The sequence below is a fragment of the Dama dama genome, chromosome 8 (assembly GCF_033118175.1).
Source record: "Dama dama isolate Ldn47 chromosome 8, ASM3311817v1, whole genome shotgun sequence".
NCBI lineage: Eukaryota > Metazoa > Chordata > Mammalia > Artiodactyla > Cervidae > Dama > Dama dama.
Window position 1 is genome coordinate 7720001 of NC_083688.1, and position 24985 is coordinate 7744985.

The 24985-nt window shown below is 37.9% G+C and overlaps 1 protein-coding gene across 9 annotated transcripts in view; it reads left to right on the forward strand.

Moving 5' to 3' along the window:
- Positions 1 to 24170, forward strand: part of SRRM1 (serine and arginine repetitive matrix 1) — a 29356-nt gene extending 5186 nt beyond the window's left edge. For 2 of the 9 annotated variants that reach the window (XM_061148221.1, XM_061148230.1), the window contains 15 exons: positions 278 to 448; positions 1364 to 1479; positions 3894 to 4097; positions 4608 to 4802; positions 5093 to 5212; positions 7253 to 7527; positions 12228 to 12308; positions 12828 to 12914; positions 14228 to 14372; positions 14714 to 14755; positions 17637 to 17747; positions 19699 to 20160; positions 20746 to 20941; positions 22757 to 22966; positions 23348 to 24170. In XM_061148221.1, coding sequence (XP_061004204.1) covers positions 278 to 448; positions 1364 to 1479; positions 3894 to 4097; positions 4608 to 4802; positions 5093 to 5212; positions 7253 to 7527; positions 12228 to 12308; positions 12828 to 12914; positions 14228 to 14372; positions 14714 to 14755; positions 17637 to 17747; positions 19699 to 20160; positions 20746 to 20941; positions 22757 to 22966; positions 23348 to 23452 — 2520 coding nt within the window. In that variant the 3' untranslated portion in view covers positions 23453 to 24170. The remainder of the gene's footprint in view (positions 1 to 277; positions 449 to 1363; positions 1480 to 3893; positions 4098 to 4607; positions 4803 to 5092; positions 5213 to 7252; positions 7528 to 12227; positions 12309 to 12827; positions 12915 to 14227; positions 14373 to 14713; positions 14756 to 17636; positions 17748 to 19698; positions 20161 to 20745; positions 20942 to 22756; positions 22967 to 23347) is intronic. The other 7 variants (XM_061148223.1, XM_061148224.1, XM_061148222.1 and 4 more) reach the window with 7 other exon arrangements.
- The last annotated feature ends 815 nt before the right edge of the window (positions 24171 to 24985 follow it).

The following is a 24985-nucleotide window of genomic DNA, read 5'->3' on the forward strand; positions in this document are numbered from 1 at the left end:
CTAACAGCCATAGTCTAAAAATACTTAATGAAATCCACAAAGGATTAACGGGCTGCTCTGATGGCTTTTGGTAAAGTGAGAGAGAGAATTTGGTAATCTGTCCTAGAGATTACATTGCTGAGAAACTACTAGGGAAAGCTATTTTTAAAATAGTAAAGAATATATGTATCTAAGCCCCTATGATAGACTTAAAAATACTAATTTAAATGAGTTTTAGATTGGTTGGTTGGTTTGTTTTGAAGTAACCTGTTTTTCTTCCTGTCATGTCTTTTTGCAGAATCCAGATTCGAAAATGATGCAAATCAACCTGACCGGGTTTTTGAATGGAAAAAATGCTAGAGAATTTATGGGAGAACTGTGGCCCCTACTCCTAAGTGCCCAAGAAAACATCGCTGGAATCCCTTCTGCTTTCCTAGAACTGAAGAAGGAAGAAATAAAACAGAGACAGGTAATGATCTTTACTTTTTGTAATGTTTGACTGGAGAGAGTAGTATCCAGATTGCTGAGACACTTCAAATTTTACATGTCCTGGCCAGGGTCAGTATGTTTTTCTCTACTGTAATATGTTTGAATGTTTGGCTTTAGTTCTCTACTTCTCTCACTTTCATATCCCCACCCCCTAACAATGAGTTTAAAATGTCATTGTCCCAGAGTCCAATAATTTTGTAGATTATATAGATATATAAAAACATTTAAAATATATGTTTGTGTGTGTGTATATATATATATTTTAAAACATACCATATATGTATATACATTAAAAATACGTGTGTGTGTGTGTCTAGTACATTTAGCTTAAAATAAAATTGAACTTTAGTAACAGTGTAAAAGGTAAGCACAAGCTCTTCATATGGGCAATACATTTTAAATCACAAAAGGATAATATAAATGTGAAAATGATTTCTTTTTTCTTAGTAAACTTGAAAACAGCCAACAGCCATTCTCTTTAGTTCAGCAAGTATTCAGTACCCGTCATAAAGTTTGTCTGTAGTGCCGTGTGGTCAGTTGTGTCTAACTCTTTGTGGCTCCATGGACTGTAACTCTCTGGGCTCCTCTTGTCCATGAATTTTCCAGACAAGAATACTGGAGTGGGTTACCATTTCCTCCTCCAGGGGATATTCTTGACCCAGGGATCAAACCTGCATCTCCTGCATTACAGGCCAATCAGTTATTCAGTCTGTAGTTTGGATGAAAAAAGACCAGTCTTGTTGAGAAGCAGAGACTGATGAAATGACAGTTAAGTGAAATTGGGGTGGTGAAAGACAGTTATATATAACATTGGTTTTTATCAGATGTACAGTCTTCAGTTTGCTCATTAATCTCAAATGTTCAGCTGTTTACTTTGAAAACCTTATCTTTACAGATTGAACAAGAAAAGTTGGCATCTATGAAAAAGCAAGATGAAGACAAGGATAAGAGGGATAAAGAAGAAAAAGAAAGCAGCAGAGAAAAAAGGGAGCGGTCTCGAAGCCCGAGAAGGTACGGTACAATCTGCATACCTGATGTTTTGGGTTTTTTATGTGAATTTATTTTATTTTATTTTTTGTGTGTGTGATTTATTTTTAGTTGAAGGATAATTGCTTTACAATATTGTGTTGGTTTCTGCCATACATCAACATAAATAAGCCATAGGTATACATATGTCCTCCCCTCCTTGAACCTCCCTCCCACCCCTCTAGGTTGTTACAGAACCCTGGTTTGAGTTCCCTGAATCATACAGCAAATTCCCATTGGCTATCTACTTTACATATGGTGCATACCTAATGTTTTATGAATAACTTAGGTATTAAAATATTGTGTCCAGAAAGTTCAGTTCAGTCAGTCAGTCGTGTCCAACTCTTTGCAACCCCATGAATTGCAGCAGGCTAGGCCTCCCTGTCCATCACCAACTCCCAGGGTCTGCTCAAACTCATGTCCATTGAGTCGTTTATGCCATCCAGCCATGTCATCCTCTTTCGTCCCCTTCTCCTCCTGCCCCCAATCCCTCCCAGCATCAGGGTCTTTTCCAACGAGTCAACTGTTCGCACTAGGTGGCCAAAGTATTGGAGTTTCAGCTTCAGCATCAGTCCTTCCAGTGAACACCCAGGACTGATCTCCTTTAGGATGGACTGGTTGGATCTCCTTGCAGTCCAAGGGACTCTCAAGAGTCTTCTCCAACATCACAGTTCAAAAGCATCAATTTTTCAGCATTCAGCTTTCTTCACAGTCCAACTCTCACATCCATACATGACCACTGGAAAAACCATAGCCTTGACTAGATGGACCCAGAAAGTTACACAGTTAAAAAGGAAGCTAACAATACAATTCAGGAAATTTTTCCATCATACAGTTTTCATGGTGAGCTATGGCTTGCCTCCAGACTAGGATATTTCTTTTTTTAAGAGATCATCATTTGACTATAATAATTATCTCTAAAATCTAGGTAAATTAGTCAGTCCCTTAATTCCTAAATCAAAATCTCGGCTTGTCTCTCATATTGCTTTAAATTATTTTGAGTTACTTTGATGTACTCCAACTCTTTCTTCTCTAGTTTTTTTTTTTTAGTTGGAAGTCTATACCCACTAGCCCTTCATATTGTACTTTTCTTAGATGATTGTACTGAACGCAAAACAGATGTTTGCTTTCTTTTTCCTTCCATTGAGACTCTGGTTAGGTTCCCATTTTTTAATCCATGATTCAACTTGTGTATTTGTGGTGGTGAGAATTCCATTAGGCTTTCCATTTTTAGGATTCTAATATCTTCATAAATTAGCTGGCTGGAATTAGTAAAGAGAGCAGATAATTTCTTTGTCCCTTTTATTGATATACTTGATATTAAAAGCTGTTACCAGGGAAGCAGTATATCTAGAGTTAGGCACAAATTATAGTGGTAACTATTTGAAGTGAACCAGATTTACTCTTTTATTTCAGGTTAGGGAAACTACTGTTGAAATGGAAAAGGGGCTTCTCTTCCCAAAAAGCTATCTTAGGCAAGTTTGATATATTCATCCTCTTCTGAAGAGCATATTGCTTTAATTGCCCTAGTAATTTTTTGTGCAATTCCAAGAGTATATGATGAATTTTGACGGGATCTGTCCAGATCTAAACTGCTTTTTTAGATCTGATTTATATACAGGGCGTCCCTGATAGCTCAGTTGGTAAAGAATCCACCTGCAATGCAAGAGACCCTGGTTCGATTCCTGGGTCGGGAAGATCCCTTGGAGAGGGGATAGGCTACCCACTCCAGCATTCCAGCCTAGAGAATTCGATGAACTGTATAGTCCATGGGGTCGCAAAGAGTTGGACACGACTGAGTGACTTTCACTTTCAACAGACAACTTTCTTATTATTACATATTTCATTCCTTTTACACATCCTCTTCCTGTAAAAAGTTGTCCTTTGGTCTTCCCAACTCTCGGAATGATTAAGAACCTAAATCTAGAGTCCTAGGTCAATATGTTCCTCTCTTAGAACTGTTACGGGACTGCCCTGGTGGCTCAGACAGTAAATAATCCGCCTGCAATGCAGGAGACGCAGATTTAATCCCTGGGTCAAGAGGATCTGGAGAAGGAAATGGTAGCCCACTCCAGTATTCTTGCCTGGAGAACTCCCATGGACAGAGGAGCCTAGTGGGCTACAGTTCATAGAGGCACAAAGAGTCAGACATGACTGAGTGATTAACACTTATAACTGTTACAGTAGAGACTGTTGTTATCCTTCATTTGCTTGATTTTTTGGTGTTTTCTCGGCCCTTTTCCTACTAAATAAATGTGAGAGAGTATCTTGTATTTTTAGGGAATTGCACAGGTGTAGACAATAATGGTGTAACTTAAAAGGTTAACCTCACTTCTTTTGACCTTTTCTCTGGTCCACGTTATTTAAAAAACCTGAAAAAAAAATTGCTTTCATCCTAGACGCAAATCCAGATCTCCTTCCCCTAGAAGACGATCTTCCCCTGTCAGGAGAGAGAGAAAGCGCAGTCATTCTCGATCTCCCCGTCACAGAACCAAAAGCCGGAGTCCTTCCCCTGCTCCAGAGAAGAAGGAAAAAACTCCAGAGCTCCCAGAGCCATCAGTGAAAGTAAAAGAACCTTCAGTACAAGAGGCCACTTCTACTAGGCAAGTACATAAAAATTCATTTTTAAATATCACAGTTTTAGGCTGTTATTAAGTCACAATAAATATACTTGTGAGTTAGAAACGTAAACTTGTTTTCCTTACAGGTTTTTTGTTGTTGTTGTTGTTTTTTCCTTACAGGTTTTTAAAATTATAAAGTTAAATTGTTGAAAAGAAGTTCAAATTTTATAGTAAAGTATAAGTAAGATGACCCAAAGGTGACCACTGCTATCTGCTGGTTGTGTTGTTTCAGACATTTTATATACTGTAACTTGCTCCCCCCATCCCCCATATCATGGACAACTTTGCACTCTTAAAAAATACATGTGATTAAAATTGTTAGTTGTTCTCTGGATTTCAGTGATGTGTATATCTTTCTAGATGTTTTCATAGATTTTGAAAACTTTTTAAAGAGAGAAATAACTTTTTCATATCCCTGTATTAAGACTTAGGAGTCTGAGTAGAAAAGGCACGAAATAAGCTTTTTTTCAATCCCCCACCCCCACCCCACAGTGACATCCTGAAAGTTCCCAAGACTGAACCAGTACTAGAACCTAAAGAACCTTCTCCGGAGAAAAACTCCAAAAAGGAAAAGGAAAAGGAGAAGACCCGACCAAGATCTCGGACACGTTCGAAGTCAAGATCCCGGACACGTTCTCGCTCTCCTTCTCATACTAGACCAAGAAGGCGCCATAGATCTCGATCAAGGTGAGTAGTGGCTTTAAGATGTGAATAGGTCTTGAATTTTTATGTGTTGTTCTCCTAGGTAGAATTAGGTAAATTATTTCAAAGCAGTAGAGAATAATTTAGCACAGGTTTATGTTTTGGATTTCCAGAGATGATTTGAGAACACTGTCTATGTTCTGTTAAAAATCTCCATACAAATAAAAAATTGTGTCCCTTGAAATCCATTTTTTAAATGTAGCTGTTGAGAAAACTATGCTAAGGAATTCATTCCTTGCGTATGGTTTATTCAGATTCTAACTCTGTCGTGGCAGATCATACTCGCCTAGGAGGCGGCCAAGCCCAAGAAGACGACCCTCTCCTCGAAGAAGAACCCCACCGAGACGAATGCCTCCTCCCCCAAGGCATAGAAGGAGTAGATCTCCAGTGAGACGGTGAGGGTTTGGGGTTGGGGGGGTTTGGAGCTGTCAGGTGTACCAAAGTGCATTGTGTTTGTTTCAGGCTAATCTTTGAGTTAGTGTTCCTTCAGGAAAGAAAAAAATAAGAACTCATGAGTAATAATAGGTAATGTCTCATGAAGGGATACCTCATTTGAGGTGTAATGCTGTTATTTTTGAGTGATAACACTTATCCAGTGTTGGAAGATTAAAAAAACAAGACATTCACCATCCTGTTGGGTATTTGTGTTAATCTTTACCTTTTTGGACCCTACCAGGAAATCTTACCAAGTAAGGGAATTGTCCACCTTCTCCCTTTGGCTTTTAATTACCGTTAGCTTCTGAATATAGATGATAATAGAGTCAATAAACTGGTTTTGTTACTGTTCAGTCACTAAGTCGTGTCCAACTCTTTCGCAACCCAGTGGACAGTAGCCTGCCATGGGATTTCCCAGGCAGAAATGCTAGAGTGTTAAAATAATCCATTATACCTTAATGTTTCTTTCATATTAAAGAAATAATGAGTACTTAGGATAAACAGTTGAAGTAGAAATGAAATGATTTAAAAATTACAGTCTCATTCCGTAGATATAACCATCAATGGCAGTTTGGTCCTATTTTTGAAGAGACTTGGCATAAAAGTCACTTTGTCAATACTGGTGTTCTTTTTTCAAAACAATTTTTAAATTAGCATAAGGTAAATGTTAGGATCGAACACTTTTTTAACAAAAAGATTATTGCCACACCTGCTTCGAGTAGAGGTATAGCGTTCTGGTAGCAGAGTCCTGTGCCATCTTGACGATGCATTTCACCTGTTTTTAGAGGAACTGATGACTGTGCTTCAGATTATATTTAGGACAGAATTTTTTGTGTTTTGTGTCTCTTAAGTTTTTTCAAGGCCCAAATCAACTTGGAGATAATAAGCTCTGTAATTTTGTTTTGTTTCTGCAGTCTAAAGTTTTCCAGAATCCCATATTTTTAAAGAAGATATTTTGGAGGAATTCTCTGGTGGTCTAGTGGTTAGGATTAGGCACTTTAGCTAGTGTGGCCCGGGTTCAATCTCCAATTGAGGAACTGAGATTCCACAACCCTTGCAATGTGGCCAAGATAAAACAGAAACAAACAAAAAAGACAGCATTTTTTTTTCAGGGAGGAGTTGTCAAGATATGTTGGACCAGTTTTTATAAATACTACTAGAAATTATCAAATTGATGTTACTAGTAAAGAGACTAAAGATGTAAATGGTCAGTCAATTTAGGCATCCCACTTTTCTAAAATTTATTGCTCCTCCTTAGGAGAAAAGTAATGCTGGTGCTTTGTAGTATAAGATTAGTGGAAACAGCTACTTCTCATACTGGAGTTTTGCAAACAGTGTGTTTTAATTGCTTACTAAGCCATTTAGCAGTCAAGATAATTTGCAGATTGTGTAAGATTCCCTTTCAGCCAGTTTTTGTCTCACACTTAAGGTAGGGTTTCTTTTTTTCAGGTTCTCAGGAATTCTTCCGCCAAAGGTGAATTCTGCAGGTACACATAATTGCAACAGAACTTACCACAGATTTTGCCGCAGAATTCGAGAGTCCCCTGCTTCTAAGTTTATGTAGCTAAATGAATTCCTAATATTGTGCTTTTTTTTTAATGCAACATAAAAGGTTGCTTGACATTGTTATTAAATGAAAAAATACTTTGCCATCCCAATTTTGTATGCAGACTCCAAAACACTCATTATTCCTAAGGCGAGAAGAGACCGGTTAGTTGTATAGCACTTGACATTTTATAACTATGGGGAAGAAAACTCTCAAACAGAAGCATTTATCAGAATAAGTTATTTAGTTAGTCTCAGAACTAGCTGTTTCCTATCCTGGGTTATGGTTTTGTTTCACACCTTTTTAAAAAAGCAAACTCATTTATGTGCTTAGCTACATAAACTCAAAAGTTGGATAAAAATAGCTGTATTTTTGTGTAAACTGTGCATACATACCTGTAAGGTCATTCTCTCTTAAGCGTGCAGTTAATGAACATGAGTACTTTGTTCCACAGAAGAAGGCGTTCATCGGCATCCTTGTCTGGGAGTAGTTCATCATCATCTTCGTCTCGTTCCCGGTCACCGCCAAAGAAGCCTCCGAAGAGGACATCCAGCCCTCCTCGAAAAACTCGTAGGTTATCTCCTTCAGCAAGTCCTCCGAGGCGAAGGCATAGGCCATCACCTCCAGCTACTCCGCCACCAAAAACTCGTCATTCCCCAACACCCCAGCAGTCAAACCGTACAAGGAAAAGTCGTGTTTCTGTCTCTCCAGGGAGAACTTCAGGTAAAGGTAAAAATCGCAAAAACAGTATGTTGTTCTTCATGCTGTCCCTACTGCCTTCAAAGTATGAAATAGCTGGGTAATATTTGTGTCATGTTTTTTGTAAATTTGCTTAGACTCTCACCTTTTCTTTCCTGCTTTAAGCTCTTGGGGGTTTGCTGAAATGGAGTTTACATGTAAAATGGTTTTGTTTTTAGCATTGCCCTCTGGCGTTGAGTAGGTGGAAAAAATGTACTATTACCAGCCGTGGGCTGTTAAGAGTTGGGGTAACTTACCAGAAGTTTGTGTTGTCATGGTAAAGGGATCATTTTATTACTGAGACCAGTTAACTTTTTTTATACCCTGCAGATATTTTGTTTGATATCTTACTTGAGGACTTAATAATCTATTTTAATTCTTTCTGTGACCACATTGTACTCCCTAGGGAGGGACATGGTGTCCTCCTAAAAGCTGGTTTGTTTTTTTTTAATTTAGGCTCTAGGCAAGGTTCTTCTGAGTGTTGTCCTTGCTTTATTCTGCAAATTGATTTCTGAGGAATTTATGATCTGTGATCCTGCCAGGCAAGTAGAATGCTAATGTTAGTCTTGAGTGAAGGTTGTGGTCTGCTGGCATTTCTTTCTTAAGCGTTAAATACACAATGGAGAAAAACTATTTGGTATCCATTTGAGTTGAGCCTCTGGTACTTAGGGCTGGAATAATAAACAACCTGATAGGTGAGTAGAGGGGGAAGGGTGAGATCATAAAAGAACTGTTACAGTAACTGAGTTTTAAGGAGCAATCTGTAGATTAATATATACTGGGATTGCTCTGATCACATTTAAGTTTTCAGGTTATAAATGAAAAAAACGGGGATATCCCAGGCAAAATCTTGACTATTGTGTTTTTATGAGGTTGACAAGAGCAGCATTTCTAATCAGCACCCTGCTGCTTGGTTTGTGTCCACCCCTCCATCACCCCCTGGCCCCACAACTCTGCAATGTGGTGATATCTAGAAAGACAAATTTTGCTTTTTGAAGTCTGTTAGTGTGAGGTGTAGACATGCTATCAGAGTGAGGGGTGAGGGTACTGTCAGATGATGGTAATATGTAGAGAGTAATGTATAGATTATTTCTGAACTTCAACAGGTTAATTTGCTGATAACATGAATATGATGCAGTCATTTTTGTTGCATTGACTCATCAGACTGACAGCTGGATAAAAACAGAGACTTGTAGGTCTTCCAGATTCAGACTTTAAGTATGGGTGTTTTAGGATTACTTACTTCCATAATAATCATGTCCCATATTACTTTCTGTTGAAGAGTTTCCACTCACTGTGTCCAGCTCTGATGCCTATTATCCTGACCTATTTTTCTTTTCTGGTGAAGTTTTTGCACTTCTGAATACTTATTTCCTTTCTCTGGAGCTAGAAATTTGTCTAGTAAAAAAAAAATGTTACGAATGTTACCTTGCAGACATATATCAGATTATGATTTTTCTATTCACATTGTATCACCAAAGCGCAGTAAAAGTACCAGCGGAAGGACTGAATCCTTACTAAATATGCTGATTAAGCATTATTTATTACCTTTGTTAGGGTCTGCACAGGTACCACCTCTTGTTTTGGTATGTTGTCAGAAAGAGTGGACTGCTGCTTTTTGAAAACAAGTCACAGTGAAGGGAAATGAAGGTGGAAGACAAAGGACCACTTATATTCCTAGAGCTTATGGGACAGGTCTTCCATGTCCAGGCAAAATCCAACCAAAGAAACAAACTGTGGGCAGTGTAGTGAGAGGCTGCCTTTTGTCCACTGAAGCTGAATATTGGTTCTAACTACTTGGAGATAAATAGCTTTTTATAGTAAAGCGATCCCAACTCTTTGTGTTGAAATTTCAGAGCTAGGAAAGGCTTCAGAGATTGTCATCAAGAAACAGGTTCTCAGGTTAAGTGATTTTGGTCAGGGTCAGCCAGCCAGGACTAGAATTTGGGTTCTCAGTTGAAAAATGTCTCCCAGCTTTCCTACCCCTAAATGCCTGTTTTGATTGCTAGGGGAGAGAGATGGAAGGCAGGATCAAGTTTTTCAGCTTCTGTAGCTGATAGTGTGATTTCAGAAATTCCTTTCTTGTCTCCACTGCTAATAGGAGTAGTGACACCACTGAAAAGTGGTGCATTTTACTTTTGTGTTTCATGTGGCAGTTACCAATCAGGGCCTTAAGGTTCTTCTGTTAATAGTGGGCGGATGGAGTGGGAGGAAAGAAGGAAAACTTTTGGAGGATTAAAGGTAAACTATTTGGAATATAATACACATTCTCATCTGAAAGGAAGCATTTTGTAATCAGTGGCATGTTATAGTTAAATTGCCATTATCTTAGTACATAAAACAGTGCTTTGAAATTAGTGAAATATTTAATGAAATATGTTTCCAGAAGATCTGTACCTATAGTGGTGGTGGTGATTTTAAGTTGAGATCAGTGCAGCAATATAAATTGTGCTCTGTAAATACTTAATGATTCTTTTACTAATTCTGGTCATAGAGTGACATATCTTTACCAGATTGATCTTTCAAGCAAGTCTGCAAGATTAATGATTAATAGGACTACTGAAATAAATTTAAAATACTGATTTTTCAGTGACTTTGGAGATTTCAGATTTCATGCTAGAATGATTTTCCCTCTTGAATACTAAAAACGAAACAACAGCAACATAAAAATAAGCTCTCTTTTTTTTTTACGATAAAAATGAATTGTTGAAAAATCTTACCTAGACAAGCAAGCACTAATGAAACATAGTACTAATAATGCGATGATTCAGTTAGTCTTATTAAGCCAGAGTATGGAGTATGTTTAACACTGATTATATCAATAATGACTCAAGACTATTTTAGCCAAGCCATTGCAGAGATTAAATCAGGATAAAACTCCAAATACAAGCTTCTGTGAGGGGAAAATACAATGTTATAGCTCAATTGCATTATTTACTAAACAGGCATTTGCCAAATATATAGCCAACATAACCACATTTTTAATGTTTCTTAGAGGAAAATGCATTCTGGCATCCAAATGCACATTTCAGAACCCATTTCTCTAAAGTGGTACTTTGATGTGCAGGTTTATAAACTAGATTCCCTAAAATATTGTTTTAAGAGTTGAAGATTCACTGACACTTAAAAATGAAGAGGACCTATCCAGAAAAGAGCTTTGCATATTTAAAATTTTAAAAGCCTTTCTATTTGTGCCTTTGACTTTGTTAAAATGCAAGTTTTAAGTGCAGTCTTGCTATTGATCACTGATTCAATAATCACTAGATTAATCACTGGATTCTTTAGCCATTCCAGTGATTTGTCCAAAAGGCTTGTTATTAGGTAGAATTAATAAAAAGTATAGTGTTAAATTCTTTGATTGGAATGCTTCAGCAAAGATGATTAGATTGCTGTTACTGCCTCTTAAAATAAACCTTTAGAGAAATTTGAATATGTGTGTCTGTTAAACAAAATTATATAAATGTTAGGTTAAATATTCCATGTTAATTGCTTCAGTGAAACAAAAATAAGTGTGAGGATCCTGAGGGGATCATTTGTCTTCAAGTTTAGTTCTTAGAGGACTGTTCTCTGATATTTCAGGTTAATCTTGGGTAAGATTAATGGTTATGTATAAACATTTGATTTTAGTTGAAGCAATGGGACGGATAGTATAAACAGAAATAGTAATTGTTAGAAATTAAAGCTCATGCCTGTGCCATAGAAATAGTGTCTTGGATTCAGATCCTAGTTCACTTGAATTATTTGCATGACTTTGGTTAAGGTTGCTTTTTTAAATTAAGCTTTAGAAAGAAACCTTTAGTCTTAGCATTTAATATTTTTACCATGGTGAAGGTCTACATATATATATATGTAATTTTATCTATTGGCTGCTTCTTGGGCTTTTGCTCTGGTGGTGGCGAGCTGGGGCTGTACTCCAGTGGTGCCCGGGTTCACCCCGCAGTGGCTCCCCCTGTTGCTGAGCACTGGGCTCTCGGGCGTGTGGGCTTCAGACCTTGCGTGAGGGCTCAGTAGTTGTGGTGTGCGGGCTTAGTTGCTCTGTGGCATGTGGGATCTTTCCAGACCAGGGATTGTCTCCTGCATTAGCAGGCAGATTCTTTACCACTGAGCTACCAGGGAAGCCTTACTTCTTAAAAAATCTTTTTATGGGTAGTTTTAAGTCTTTCCTGCTATTGTGAAGGCTATTCTCTACATCAAGAGCCTTTGGTCTTAACTTAGAAGACCAATTTGTTCCTCAGATTTCCAGATCAGATATTTTTCGCTGTGAAAGTTTCATCAGATCTTAAGTCTTAATCAGTTATCATCTTCATTACTTTTCTGGACCAACCTGTAGTGGTGCTTAAAAGTGCTTACATATTCAAGAGTGTGTGCTTGAAATTTTAAGGTAGCACATAGAGATTTACTGAACTAAACTGAAATGCTGTTCTCTTAACTGTTTCTCTTGGGAGAAAGTTTGAAAGTTTTAAAATCATTATAGAACTTTTTGAGGCTTTTCACCAAACGTTTATGAATTACTTCTTTTGCTTCAGGTAATGAACAGGATCTTTAAAAGAACTTTTTAATTGTCAGTAAATTATGAGAAGAGTCACACTTTTTTTGTATCATTAAGATGTGTAGCCTTTTGTTCTGTTGTTTGTTTTTTTTTTAATGTATGTAAGTGGGGCTTTTTTTCCCCCCTCCCCACTTATTTTTAGTGACAAAACATAAAGGTACTGAGAAAAGAGAATCCCCTTCACCAGCACCGAAGCCTCGGAAAGTAGAGTTGTCTGAATCAGGTAAGTGTTTTGTGTTTGTTTTGTTTTTTAAGCTGAATTTAGTTCTGGTTAAAGATTAATTATAGTCTATGGCTTAATGATTAAGAGCTAGGACTTTGAAGTCAGACTGGCCTGTTTGAATCCCCAGCTCCACTACTTTTTGTTTTAATTACTTAATTTATCTGAGCCTCTTCTCCCCTCCCCTCCATATCTCTCCGTCTCTGAATTGCATAATAGTACCATCCTTTAGTCTTTGGTGGTTAACTGAAATAATGTTTATAAGTGCTTGGCACACAGCCTGAACTGTCAAAAATGCCTAGATAAGTTTATTTTTTCATTATATTTGGTAAAGATAGTCTAAATTAGCAATTAAATTGGCATTTTAAGCTCCTCCTTTATTGGGGGGGGGGGGGTAGAGTAGATAGTGCTTGACCCAGCTATCACAGATAAAAGTTTAGGAGAACATTTCCCAACTCAAATGTGTTATATTTTCTGTATGCACAACTAAAGAAACACTTTCTAAATGCATCCTTCTTTCAGAAGAAGATAAAGGTGGCAAAATGGCTGCAGCAGATTCTGTGCAGCAGAGACGCCAATATAGACGACAGAACCAGCAGTCTTCATCTGGTATGGACAGTGATTACATGTTTTTTCTCTCTGCATATCCTAATAAAAATATTTAAGATAAAAATATGCACAAGTAAAAAAAAATAAAAAATAAAAAATAAAAAAAATATGCACAAGTGTAGTGAGTGTATTTAGGAGAAATATTTTTGTGCCTTCATAGAAATATGAGGGATTGTTAGTTTTGGAGCTTTGGTATTAAGTACTTTCTTTAAACTTAATTTTCTTTTAGATTGTTGTAAAAGTAATAGATCTTCAGAGTACAGAAGTTAAAACAGGAATAAAAATTGGAAAAGTATGTTTCTTTCCTCAACCCTAAGTCTTACTCCCCAAAGCTTTTATTTAGAAATTTTCTTTGCATGTATTAAGTATCTGTAGTTTAAAAACAAACCAAAAACACCTAACAGGCTCAAGCTGGAGATTATATTGCTTGCCTTTTTAACTTACTATATCTAGACATCTTCCCCTGTTCTTAAGGGTCTACCTCATTTATTTACTGACTGCAACATTTTTAAAATACTGATAACATACTATTGAGCCACTTGCCTATTTGGACATTTAGGTTATTTCTAGTTTTTTTTTCTGTGTATGTGTTTATATGAGTGTATCTATAAAATGAAATTTCTGAATTAAAAAGTGTGTACACAGAAAACTGATTTTAAAATCAGATATCCTGGTTTTATTAGCTCAGTTGGTACTTGTGATGGAGTCTAGGCACTGCCTTTCCTTTTCACTTATAAAATGGAAACCAAAGCATTCCACAATGACATTAAGTCAGTTAAAGCTGTATAGCTTTTGCAACTCCGTTAAGATGTGGTTAATCATGGAAATATTTGAAAATGCATTTATGTTTTGGATATTTTTTGGTATTTATAGGAAATGTCAGATACATTTTATTTGATAAATAATAGGGATATGAAGTAAATTATTCAAACCCCAGTCAGACTTTCAGTAGCCTTAAAAGTGCTTAGAGTAACTAGAATTAAGTAATTGCTCGAGATGCTTTTTTTACTGAGCTTTTTTGGAAAATCACTAGATTCTTAAGGAGTGCTGTCTTCTCGGCTTGTGCTATGGAAATGATTTGTATAAAATAATTACATAATAATGTGTATTTATGTATGCTTGACTTTGAAGTCATTGAGCACACATTGGTAATTGTCTTTTTTTTTCCAGAACTCATGGCTTGTATGTGTGCTCACTTATGTTAGTGAACTTGATTTGCTAATTTGGATACTCCCTCTACTTAGCTTCCAAAAATGGGTACAGGCTGTTAAGCATGCATCTGATGTAAATTTTTGGTTATTGTATAATTATAGATTCTGGCTCCTCCTCTTCCTCAGAAGATGAACGACCCAAAAGGTCCCATGTGAAGAACGGTGAGGTAGGCAGGCGACGGAGACATTCCCCTTCCCGGAGTGCCTCTCCATCACCTCGAAAGCGCCAGAAAGAGGCTTCCCCTCGGTAATGTTTTCACTCTTGATCTGTAGTTGTGATAAAGCTTCATAACTTAAGGGATGGGCTGTGGGCTTACAATTTGGTTAACTCCATTTCATTAGAGCTTATAGTAGGAAATGGTCAGATTTTGGGGTATTTGGGTTTTCTTTTGTTCAGTGATTATTACTGTTTAATGAGAATTTAGTAAGTTTGTACCAGCATGTCGTCGTGCATGTGCATGACTTGAATAGACCAGTTAAATTACTTCTGACTATCTTTGAACATCTAAAATATATATATATATATATATATCTCCATTAATTTGGTGAATGGAATTCTTGACACTTGTTTTTTTCCACTGCTCTCAGGATGCAGATGGGAAAGCGATGGCAATCGCCAATGACTAAAAGGTTGGTTAGATGCTATTTTGTAAATTAGGATTACATGTCAAAGTTCTAGTGACTTAATTTACTGTTTAGATAACATCCCGTTCCCAGGTTTACAGGTTATGATGGTGGAGAAGTTCCTCAGTTGTTTTGGTTTGATTTAATTATATTTTCTTACACAACAAATTAATGAGGTAGGACAAGAGGTAGGACAGTAATAATAGCTCTTTAGATTTAGTGGGGAGGGACTTGGTGATAATAATAGGGAAGGCAAGAGAAACTTGGGAGAGACATTTAAAAGGTTAAAAAATGACTGTAAGGCTTAAAGCAGTATTTTTCATGCTTCTAAACTTTTGTCTTTGGCTGTTGAACATTTCTTCCTTAATAGTTAAAGATATATTAATCATGTGCTCAGTCATGTCTGACTCTTTGTGACCCCATGGACTGTAGCCCATCCGCTGTCTGTGGAATTCTCCAGCAAGAATACTGGAGTGGACTGCCATTTCCTTCTCCAGGGACACTGCCAGACCCAGGGATCAAACCCATGTCTCTTGCATCTCCTGCATTGGCAGGCAGATTCTTTACCACTGTGTCACCTGGGAAGTCCAAATATTAATCATACTTAGTGTAAAAAGGTTGTTGCATGTATAACTTGTCCTCATTACCAGTGTGACTAGGAAAGGATGTAGTTCTGAAGAGGTCACTGCACGGATAGGAAGCTGTTTTCATTCTGAGACTTGTCTATTCCTAATTCTTAAGGGCTGCTTTGTGTTTTGAGGCTTAATGAAACTGGTTCTTACACAATTTGGGGTGGTGGGAGACTTCTCTACTCAAGTGTCTACACAGAGTTGAAGGCTTGGGTTGGCATTAGTGTTCAGAGTAACTAGAAGATGTTTGCCTTTTTTTCTTTTTTAAACCCCTGAAATGTATGTCATATCAATCAGCTTAAAGAAGCTGTAGATCTATTCGGTGTCAAGATTCCAGTTATAAGTGATTATCAAGTTTTTCTTGTAGTTCCTTAAGAATGCTAGTTTGGTTATTTTATTTAACAGGTTATGGTTTTATTCTCTTTTCAGTTTTCTCACATGGAAACATAGGTCATTGGAAGTTATCACTGAAAGGGACCTTTTAGTGATGCCAAGCCTTTCATTTTACAACTGAAATTGAGGCACAGGGTGAATATCTCAGGTCATTAGTATATCATAATAGATTCTAATCTGAGTTCAGTTTTTTTTTTTAATGAGAATATTTTAAGAGGGGAGCCATATAATCAACAGTAATAGCCTCTTGTACTGTTACATCTGCTGATAACACACTAGGAGTTCTGCTTTGTATCATCTCATCACTCAGGTTTGTGAGTGTCAGTGTTTTTCTCTTTGAGTCAAAACCCAGATGTCTTTACCCATTTGAAATCTTCATTACCTATTGAAGCAGTACAGTAGTCCACCCTGTTTCTCTAGGTCCTATAATTCTCAGATTAACCCTGCTAATAAAGTGACTTCTCCTTTACTGTCTTTCTTGTAATTAAAAATTTGGTGTCTGCATGTCATCTGAAACATATCTGTCTTGACCTATTGCCTCTTTTAGTTTATATTTTAAATCTGCTTAAAGTGAAATCTTAGTCTCCACAAAGCATAAGCAAGTTTAACTTAAAAATCAAATTTATTAGTGGATGTTAGAATGTTCATTGTTGTGTTAATGAACTCTCCTTAGTTTTATTGGGGAATCAAGCCAAGTAAACTTGAGAAAATATTTCCAGATTCACAGGGAGCTTCAGTCCTTTACTGGGCAAGAAATTAGGAACTAATTACAGTTGACCCTTGAACAACATACATTTGAACTGTGGGAGTCCACTTACACAAAAAAATTCTTTTTTCAAATAAATAAATACTGTAGTAATAAGTGATCCTCAGTTGATTGAGTCTGCCAGTGCAGAATCTGGATATAGAGGGTTGACTATAAAGTTATCTGCAGATTTTTTAGCTGCACAGATTCAGTAACCCAAGCTCCCCATTGTTCAAGGGTCAATTGTACATTATTTGACTGCTTTTTATACACAGACTTAGCCAATAGATGTCAAAATGGCTTGATATTTACTTTAATAGATCTACTGGGAGACTACTATGAGTTGGTCCGGTTGATGATAATCATATTTTACAGGTGTGCCTTTTGTGGTTGTGTAGCAGAGCTCAGAATTAAGGTCTATGTTTCTTATCTATATTTTAACCATAGTGCTCCTCATCATGGCCTAAGTGCTCAGGCAGCTTTGTTTCTTTGTCTTTGGAGTAGTGTTTTTAATTAATTGTTTGCAGTTGAACTCTTGTTCAACCATAGGAACGTATTTTTTTAAAGAGCACTGACACTCAGCTTTGGGGCCTTTAATTTTAAATGTCTATATTAGCACGTTGCATGTTTTTAGGCTTTACAGCAGTTGTTCCTAACAAGGAATCAAAAATTACTTGAAGAACCTTTTTATTAACCTACATCAGCTGGACCATAGCCAAGACCTGGTGAACACAAAGTTCAGTTAAGTTTCCCAGCTGTTTCCAATGTACAGTCCAGTTAGAAAGCAACTCCCTGAGGTAGTGTTATCAAAGTGTTTTCACCTTGTGTCATGTTAAGAATGTTCTGGTGACCCAGACTGCATATTTATATACTGCAACAAAAGTTTCACACAACAAAATTTGCCATAGTTAAAACACTTAGCTTTTTTCTTTCTTTCTTTTTTTTAATCTGTTCTCATGAAGTTTTGACTGACTGCAGTGTGGTTTGAGAAACACTGCTGTGAGGGATGAAGTGATGGCTGCTGCCCGTTGGGTTGACAGTGACTGAAACTAAATCATCTCAATCACTTAGTTACAGATGTTACCGACTCTGAATCAACTATAATTCTTCTTTGGTTTAGTGGTAGACGGAGGAGAAGTCCCTCCCCACCGCCCGCCAGAAGGCGACGTTCTCCTTCTCCTGCTCCTCCACCTCGTCGACGCAGGTCTCCCACACCACCACCACGGCGGAGGTATTTATGAGATAGGCTCGTGGGTGCTGATGGGAGCAACTTTGGATTTCTGTGATTGAAATATTTGAAATATTTTCAAGTAGCCTTGTTCAGCTGTTTACAAAATACCACATATTAACATTTCCATTTAGCTGACAAGTCCAGGACACACAAATCTAGAGGGAGAGAGAAAGTAGATTCATGATGGTGCCCAGGGTGGGATGGGAACCAGGAGTCGTGATGGTTGAAGACCATGAACGCAGTTGACCTTGAGCAAGGTCAGGGGTTGGGGGTACTGACAAGTAGCTGAGAATCTGACTCTAACTTTACAGTTGGGCCTTCCATATCTGTGGATTCAGCCAATGGCCAGTTGTGTAGTACTGCAGTGTATATTTTTAAAAATCTACATATAAGTGGACCCATGCAGTTAAACCTATGTTCAGGGGTAACCTGTATACTAAAACAATTGAAATTGGGTGAATTTTATGATTTGTAAATCATATATCATTAAAAGAGGTTAAGTAAATTAAAAGAGTCACTCTAGTCATTATAGAGGGAACATTTTTATGTTCAGATATTTTCAACCCATTGAACATGGGTTGGTCGAATCTCTGGATACTGGGTCTTTGAACACAGAGCACTGACCATCTCAGACAAACCCAAATTGAAAGCAATTCTACATAGTAACTGATGAGTACTCTTCAAAAAAAATCGATTGTGAGAGAGACTGAGGAACTGTCACAAATTGGCAGAAAAACTAAGGGCGTGGGACAGTTGGATGTAATGTAGGATTCTGATTTTTGGAACCTGGAACAGAAAAAGGACATTACTGGGGAAACTAAGGTGACATTAGTATTTTTTTAGTTAATAGCAAATTAGCACTAAGGTTAATTTTATAGTCTTGGTATTTTTTCTATAGTATATGAGATGTTAAGTGGCAGGTCTCTACTATTGTTCATCTCTTCTGTCAATGAAAAATGATTTCAAAGTAAAAGGGGGGATTTTTTTTTTAAGAGAATTGCTCAAACATATTATCAAGCAGTATAGCGACTACACCCTGAATGCCTTTTATGTGCCAGCTAAAGCATTAGACGCTTTATGTAGTTTATCGTCAGTCCTCAAGATGATCTTGCGTAATAGTGGTATTCCCATTTTCCAGGTGAAGAAATCTAGGCTCAGATTTAATAATAAGAGCTAAATGGAAGTGCATTCTATGATGTCACACAATGTATGGCCTTTCTAAAAGCTGATTTTTAGACAGTAAAACTTTTTGAGCTCAAGGTCTGAATGTTTCAGGAGAAAATCAAGTGGTTGAGACAATGTTATTTTGAGGTTTAGTTTCTAAGAGGCAAGTTAAGGTTATATAGTAGAGATTAAACATTAAGAGAAAGGCCAAGTGGGACTTCGGCAGGAATGCCTTCTCCCTAGCAGATTTCCATGGAATACTACTCTTCCCAAAATGCAAGTCTCTCAATGAGGGCGGGGTGATGTCTTTTAAACCTTGTGCAAGTGAGCGCTCTTTACTAATACAGAGTCCAAACACCAATGTAGAGAGTGTTCCCCATAGGAGAGCTCTTTAAAGCACAGACTTCCTGAGTTCAAGTTGAACACAGTCAGTAGAATCTTATTAATAGTTATCTAGTTACTACATAGTAGTAATGGATTTTCAGTTTTCCTCAGAGCAATGCAAGATTCTTTTCTGAAAAAATATTAAACTGATTCTACATGGATTTTACTGAATGACTTGACAAATTTGAATTCAATCTGAACACTAAATCTCCACGAACCAGAATGTCCTATTTGTAATCATCTAGGATAGATACACAGTAATTTACTAAGTGATTTTCTTTTTAAACTTAAAGGCATGGCATTTCCACTTAGAAATATTCTCTTTGTCTGGTGCTGTAAGTGCTCTTTGTATTTTGTTTCTAGTCTGTTGGACCTTTAAGCTTTCATAATGTATTTTTCCTAGGACTCCGTCTCCTCCTCCACGTCGTCGCTCACCTTCCCCAAGAAGATACTCTCCTCCAATACAGAGGAGATACTCTCCTTCTCCGCCTCCAAAGAGAAGAACGGCTTCACCCCCTCCCCCTCCTAAACGAAGGGCATCACCATCTCCACCACCAAAGCGTCGGGTCTCCCATTCACCACCTCCCAAACAAAGAAGCTCCCCAGTCACCAAGAGACGTTCGCCTTCATTGTCATCAAAGCATAGGAAAGGGTCTTCCCCGAGCCGATCTGCCCGGGAGGCCCGGTCACCACAGCCAAATAAACGGCACTCGCCCTCACCACGGCCTCGCGCTCCTCAGACCTCAAGTCCTCCACCTGTTCGAAGAGGAGCATCATCGTCACCCCAAAGAAGGCAGTCCCCATCTCCAAGCTCTAGGCCCATTAGGAGAGTCTCCAGGACTCCGGAACCCAAAAAGATAAAAAAGTAAAAATGTTTTATCCTTTTTGGTTAGGAACACTTACCTTGCATAGCTCTTTATGTTTGAAAACTCCTCCTCCTCCCCCTCCCCCCCACACTTACTGAGAAATCACAGGAAAGAACAGCTGTGAATACAAATTTTAAGGCAAATTCTTGGTCCTGTTCATATATCCTTTTCTGTTTTCAGGATAGTTCCTTGTGGTATAAGCTAAATGAGGATTTTATTTGGTTATTAAGGATATCAGGTTAATTCAGAAGTGTGCTTCCAAACCCAGCTCTGAAGTGATGCATAGAATGTTTCTTGCATGTCTGTAAGACTGATAAAAGCAGTGTTAAATATGGCAACTGGCATTACTAATTTCCTACAGGAAGAACCATTAACAGAATGGCTAGAGGATAGTGGGACTTGGAACTACTCTCCAGGAGATTTAGATGATAAAAATTGTGTCGATAACAATCAACCAGCAAGCTAAGTGCTGTAAAATATTTAAAGTTGGTGATCAGGTTGTGTAATGGTAGTTGGTCGTTTTCTCTTAAAGCAGGATCTCTGTTTTGAAGGCTAAATGTTTTATTTTTTCCTTCTGTTTCTAGAGCTGCCTCACCAAGCCCTCAGTCGGTAAGGAGGGTCTCATCTTCCCGATCTGTCTCGGGATCTCCTGAGCCAGCAGCTAAAAAGCCCCCAGCACCTCCATCACCTGTCCAGTCTCAGTCACCCTCCACCAACTGGTCACCAGCGGTACCGGTTAAAAAGGCTAAAAGCCCAACACCAAGCCCATCACCGGCAAGGGTATGTCTGCCCTGTTGTGGACATCCTTTATAAGTGTACATGGTTACTTGCAATGAGAGGGGTTTTTGTCTTTAGTAGTTCAGAGGAGCATAATTTTCTGATTCAGGTGGACTTCAAAAGGAGGCGCATATTAAGTGGTGGTGTTTGCATCACTGTGCATGCTTAGTATTCTAGACATCCACTAATTTCCAGTGTCTTATAGTATTAATTTCTATAATCTTGGTGGTGAAGGCTGGGCTATATAGATAACTTAGAAAAACAGGGAAAAAAATAAAAACCTTAATTCTAATATTATCTAGGAGATAATTGTCTAGGAGAAATTATCTCCTAAGTCCTAATTATCTAGGAGGAAATTAGTGTTTCTGTTGTTTTCTCTAGTATTTGACAGGTTTGGGGATGGTTACGATTACACAGGCAATGAAAAGTTTTGATCTTGGATCATGTCTGTTAGTATGATTACATTTTATTTAAAAAAAAAAAAAAAGTATCACAAGATATCAAAATGTCACCAGTGGTTTTGGAGGAGAATAATGAGTGATCTTTTTCTTCTTTACGTTTTAATGCTCTTAATTTTTCCTATAGTGGAAATACATTATTTCTGTAATAACAAGTGAATCTTGCAACATGTGAAATAGGAGATGGAATAGAGAGCACATCACTGACCCGGGCAGTCTTGTCGCTGGCAGGCTGCGTAAATAAAGTAACATTCTTGTTTCTACATCATCAGGCTTACATATCATTGGGATATTACAGTGTCAGAGCTTAAACTGTTTTCCTTTGTGATTCATTAATCGTGGCAGATGCGTATATTGTATAAAAAACATCAGTAGTTAGTTGTCCATCTTAATAGGGTTGTGTTATTGTGCAGACTAATTGAATGATGAGGAATTTTAAGTAATTGCTGAGAAATGTGAGATTGAAAAATTACATTACAGACTAGATTCATTTATAGCAGAGCCTACCCTTGGCTTAAATTTGGAATGTATGCAGTGGAGAATAAATAACCCTGCATTCTAGAGATCAGTGACTAGAGATGTGGCAATCACCCACTTATAATTAGGGTAATAGTTTTTTATTATTTAGGCTGGTATGATGGGTGATTTACAGATATTCCCATTTAATTCTCATAAACAGCTTTATTAGGGATTGTTACACCCAGTTGGGGTTAATACAAAGGCCTCAGAACAAGTCAAGCAATTTGTGTGAGGTTGACCAGTAGGTTCAGGAACCAGAATTCAATTTGGGTGAGTTCAGAGACTTTCCTTCCTATTCATCATGGCGCTTTCCCTTGCATCTAGAAGTAGACCTAGACTCAGGCCATTCTTTGAGACCTGATTCATAGTGTGCGACTGGGAGGCCTGGTTTAGTGTGAAGTTAGGTGTGTGCGTGCTCAGTAGTTTCAGTCATGTCTGACATGTTGCTACCCCGTGGACCGTAGCTCACCAGGCTCTTCTGTCAATGGAATTTCCCAGAATACTGGAGTGGGTTGCCATGCCCTCCTCCAGGGGATCTTCCTGACATAAGGATCGAACCCACGTCTCCTACATGCAGGCAGATTCTTCACCTCTGAACCACCGGGAAAGCCCAAAGTTAGTTGGGGAAATTTAAATCATTTACCTTCAGGGTCCATTTCAGCTCTTGGAAGTCTTTACTCTCATCTTTAGGGGTACTTTTCTTGGTGGTGACTGGCCTTGGACCTTCTTCCTCCTGAAGCTGTATGAAATCCTGAGATTAATCCAACTGGTTATTCCCTTGAAATAAAATGTTTCATTGGACAGGTTGACTTTATTGGTTTTTGTTTTTCTGGATTTCTAGAATTCAGACCCAGAAGGAGGTGGAAAAAAAAAGAAGAAAAAGAAGGACAAGAAACACAAAAAGGATAAGAAGCACAAGAAGCACAAAAAACACAAGAAGGAGAAGGCCGTAGCTGCTGCGGCTGCAGCTGCCGTGACCCCTGCGGCCGTGGCTGCTCCCACGACCACGTCAGCACAGGAGGAGCCGGAGCCAGAGCCAGAGCCCAAGAAGGTGCCTGTGGGCCCGGTCCTGACGTTTGTGCAAAGAGCTAAGTCATTTGGTTTGAGAAGCAGCTGAGGAAGTTTCTTCTAATAATTAGATGCCCCATGTTAACTGTCTTCTGATTGGTGTCTCTAGGACCACCTACCAAGAGCAGGATTTGCTAAGGCTAAAGATGAGAATAGGAATAACGTCCAAAAAGTTTATATTTTTAAAAAGAACTTTGATATTATTAAACTTATAATTCACCCATTTAAAGTATAGTGATTTTGTGGTTTTTAATGTATTCATAGTTGTGCTGCCATCACCACAGATAGACTCAACATTGCCAACCATTGTCTCAAGATTTAATGATATGACCTTTCTGGTTTTTTGTTTTTTTTTTTTTTTTAGGAGACTGAAAGTGAGGCTGAAGATAACCTTGATGACTTAGAAAAGCACCTGCGTGAAAAGGCCCTGAGATCAATGCGGAAGGCTCAAGTGTCCCCACAGTCCTAGATGGAAATGTTTGTTATGATGTAAATTTTATTTGGTTTGTACGCAATTCAATTTCAAAATTGCTAAAATGTGTTTGAGCTTTAGACTATAACATTTGTTGTAATAATTGCTAGGTTGAAGTTCACCATGTAAAAAAAAAAGGGCATGGATTTACATTGCAAAAGGTGTCCACAGTGTATTAGTGACATTCTTTCATTGACAGCTGACATAAATTCATTTAGACTGAAATATTTTAAGCCAAAAAAGAAAAATCCCCTTTTTAAAAAAGGGGGTTTAAATATCGTTGGCATTCTTATGGTTCCTTTAAATACCCCTGGCTATTCCCAGAGGTTTCTCTTTCTACTTTTTCTTTCCTTTTTCATTTTTCTCATTTGAGTCTTAGCACCCATTTAAGTTATGATGCTTTCAACCTTGATGGTTTGCAAGCTTGCCCAGAAATAAGACCACTGTTGAACTACCACAAAAGTATAAATGAATATTTTAATGCCACAATCTTTCCTGTTGCCTGTGGAGTCTCTGCTGAAATGAATCAGGATTCGAGCTCTAAGATGAGACAGAAAATGAAAGCATGTTGTTTGCCAGGACACTGTGGGTTTATATAGATGTGTAACAAGTTGATTTGGAACACTGGAATTTCATTCTTTTCTCTTCTTTTGTAAAGGCAATTAACTAGCCCCAGGAAGGATCCTTCAGTTACATAAAATTTTGTTTTATGAAATGTCATGGCTCCATTCATAATTTTGTCTTGTTCCAGTCGGTATATACAACTTTCAGAGCTCTTGTATTTGGAAAGCTGGAAGGGCCCAGACTTTGAAATAGTGTCTTGTTTTCACTGTTTTTTGTTTCGTTTTTGTTTCTTTTTTTTTTTTTTTTAAACTAAAGCTATATAAAGCTTGTGGATTAAACAGAATAAATTTCTAAATTTAAAAATGTTGGCCACTCACTTTTATTACCCATCTGAATACTGCAGGAAGCCAACCTTAGAAATCTCACAGTGTCTATATTTTACCCTCTTGGCAACTCTGGCAGAGGGAGGATTGGGCGAGGGAAATGCAAGGTGATAAAATTGTCCTGGCATCTTTATGTTAGTAATTAATGTGATAAGTGCCATGAGAGGGAAGTGCACAGTGAGATTGGAACATATATAATGGGCAGGTCAGCCAGGCATAGGGGAAGAGAAGAGTTTCAGGCAGAGCACACAGTATGTGTATTCCCCAAGGCAGAAGGAGTCTGGCACATTCTAGGAAGTGAATGAAGGCTAAAAAATGATTGGAGCTGTCTTCCTGTATCAGAGGCGTGTGCGTGCACTTGTGTGGGGGTGGGGGTGGTTGGTATGGGTGGTGTATGGTGTGAGTGGGTATGGTGGTTGGCTCCCTACAGGCCATTTTTGAATTTTAAGATTGAGGAGAGTAATATAATTTGAGAGAACTTAGAAGGTGATAACACTATATAAGGTAAAACAGTAGCATTCACATCTTCTGTGTGTATGGGGCAAGAATATAGAGCTTTCAAGGATCTTCCATGTGACTTCTT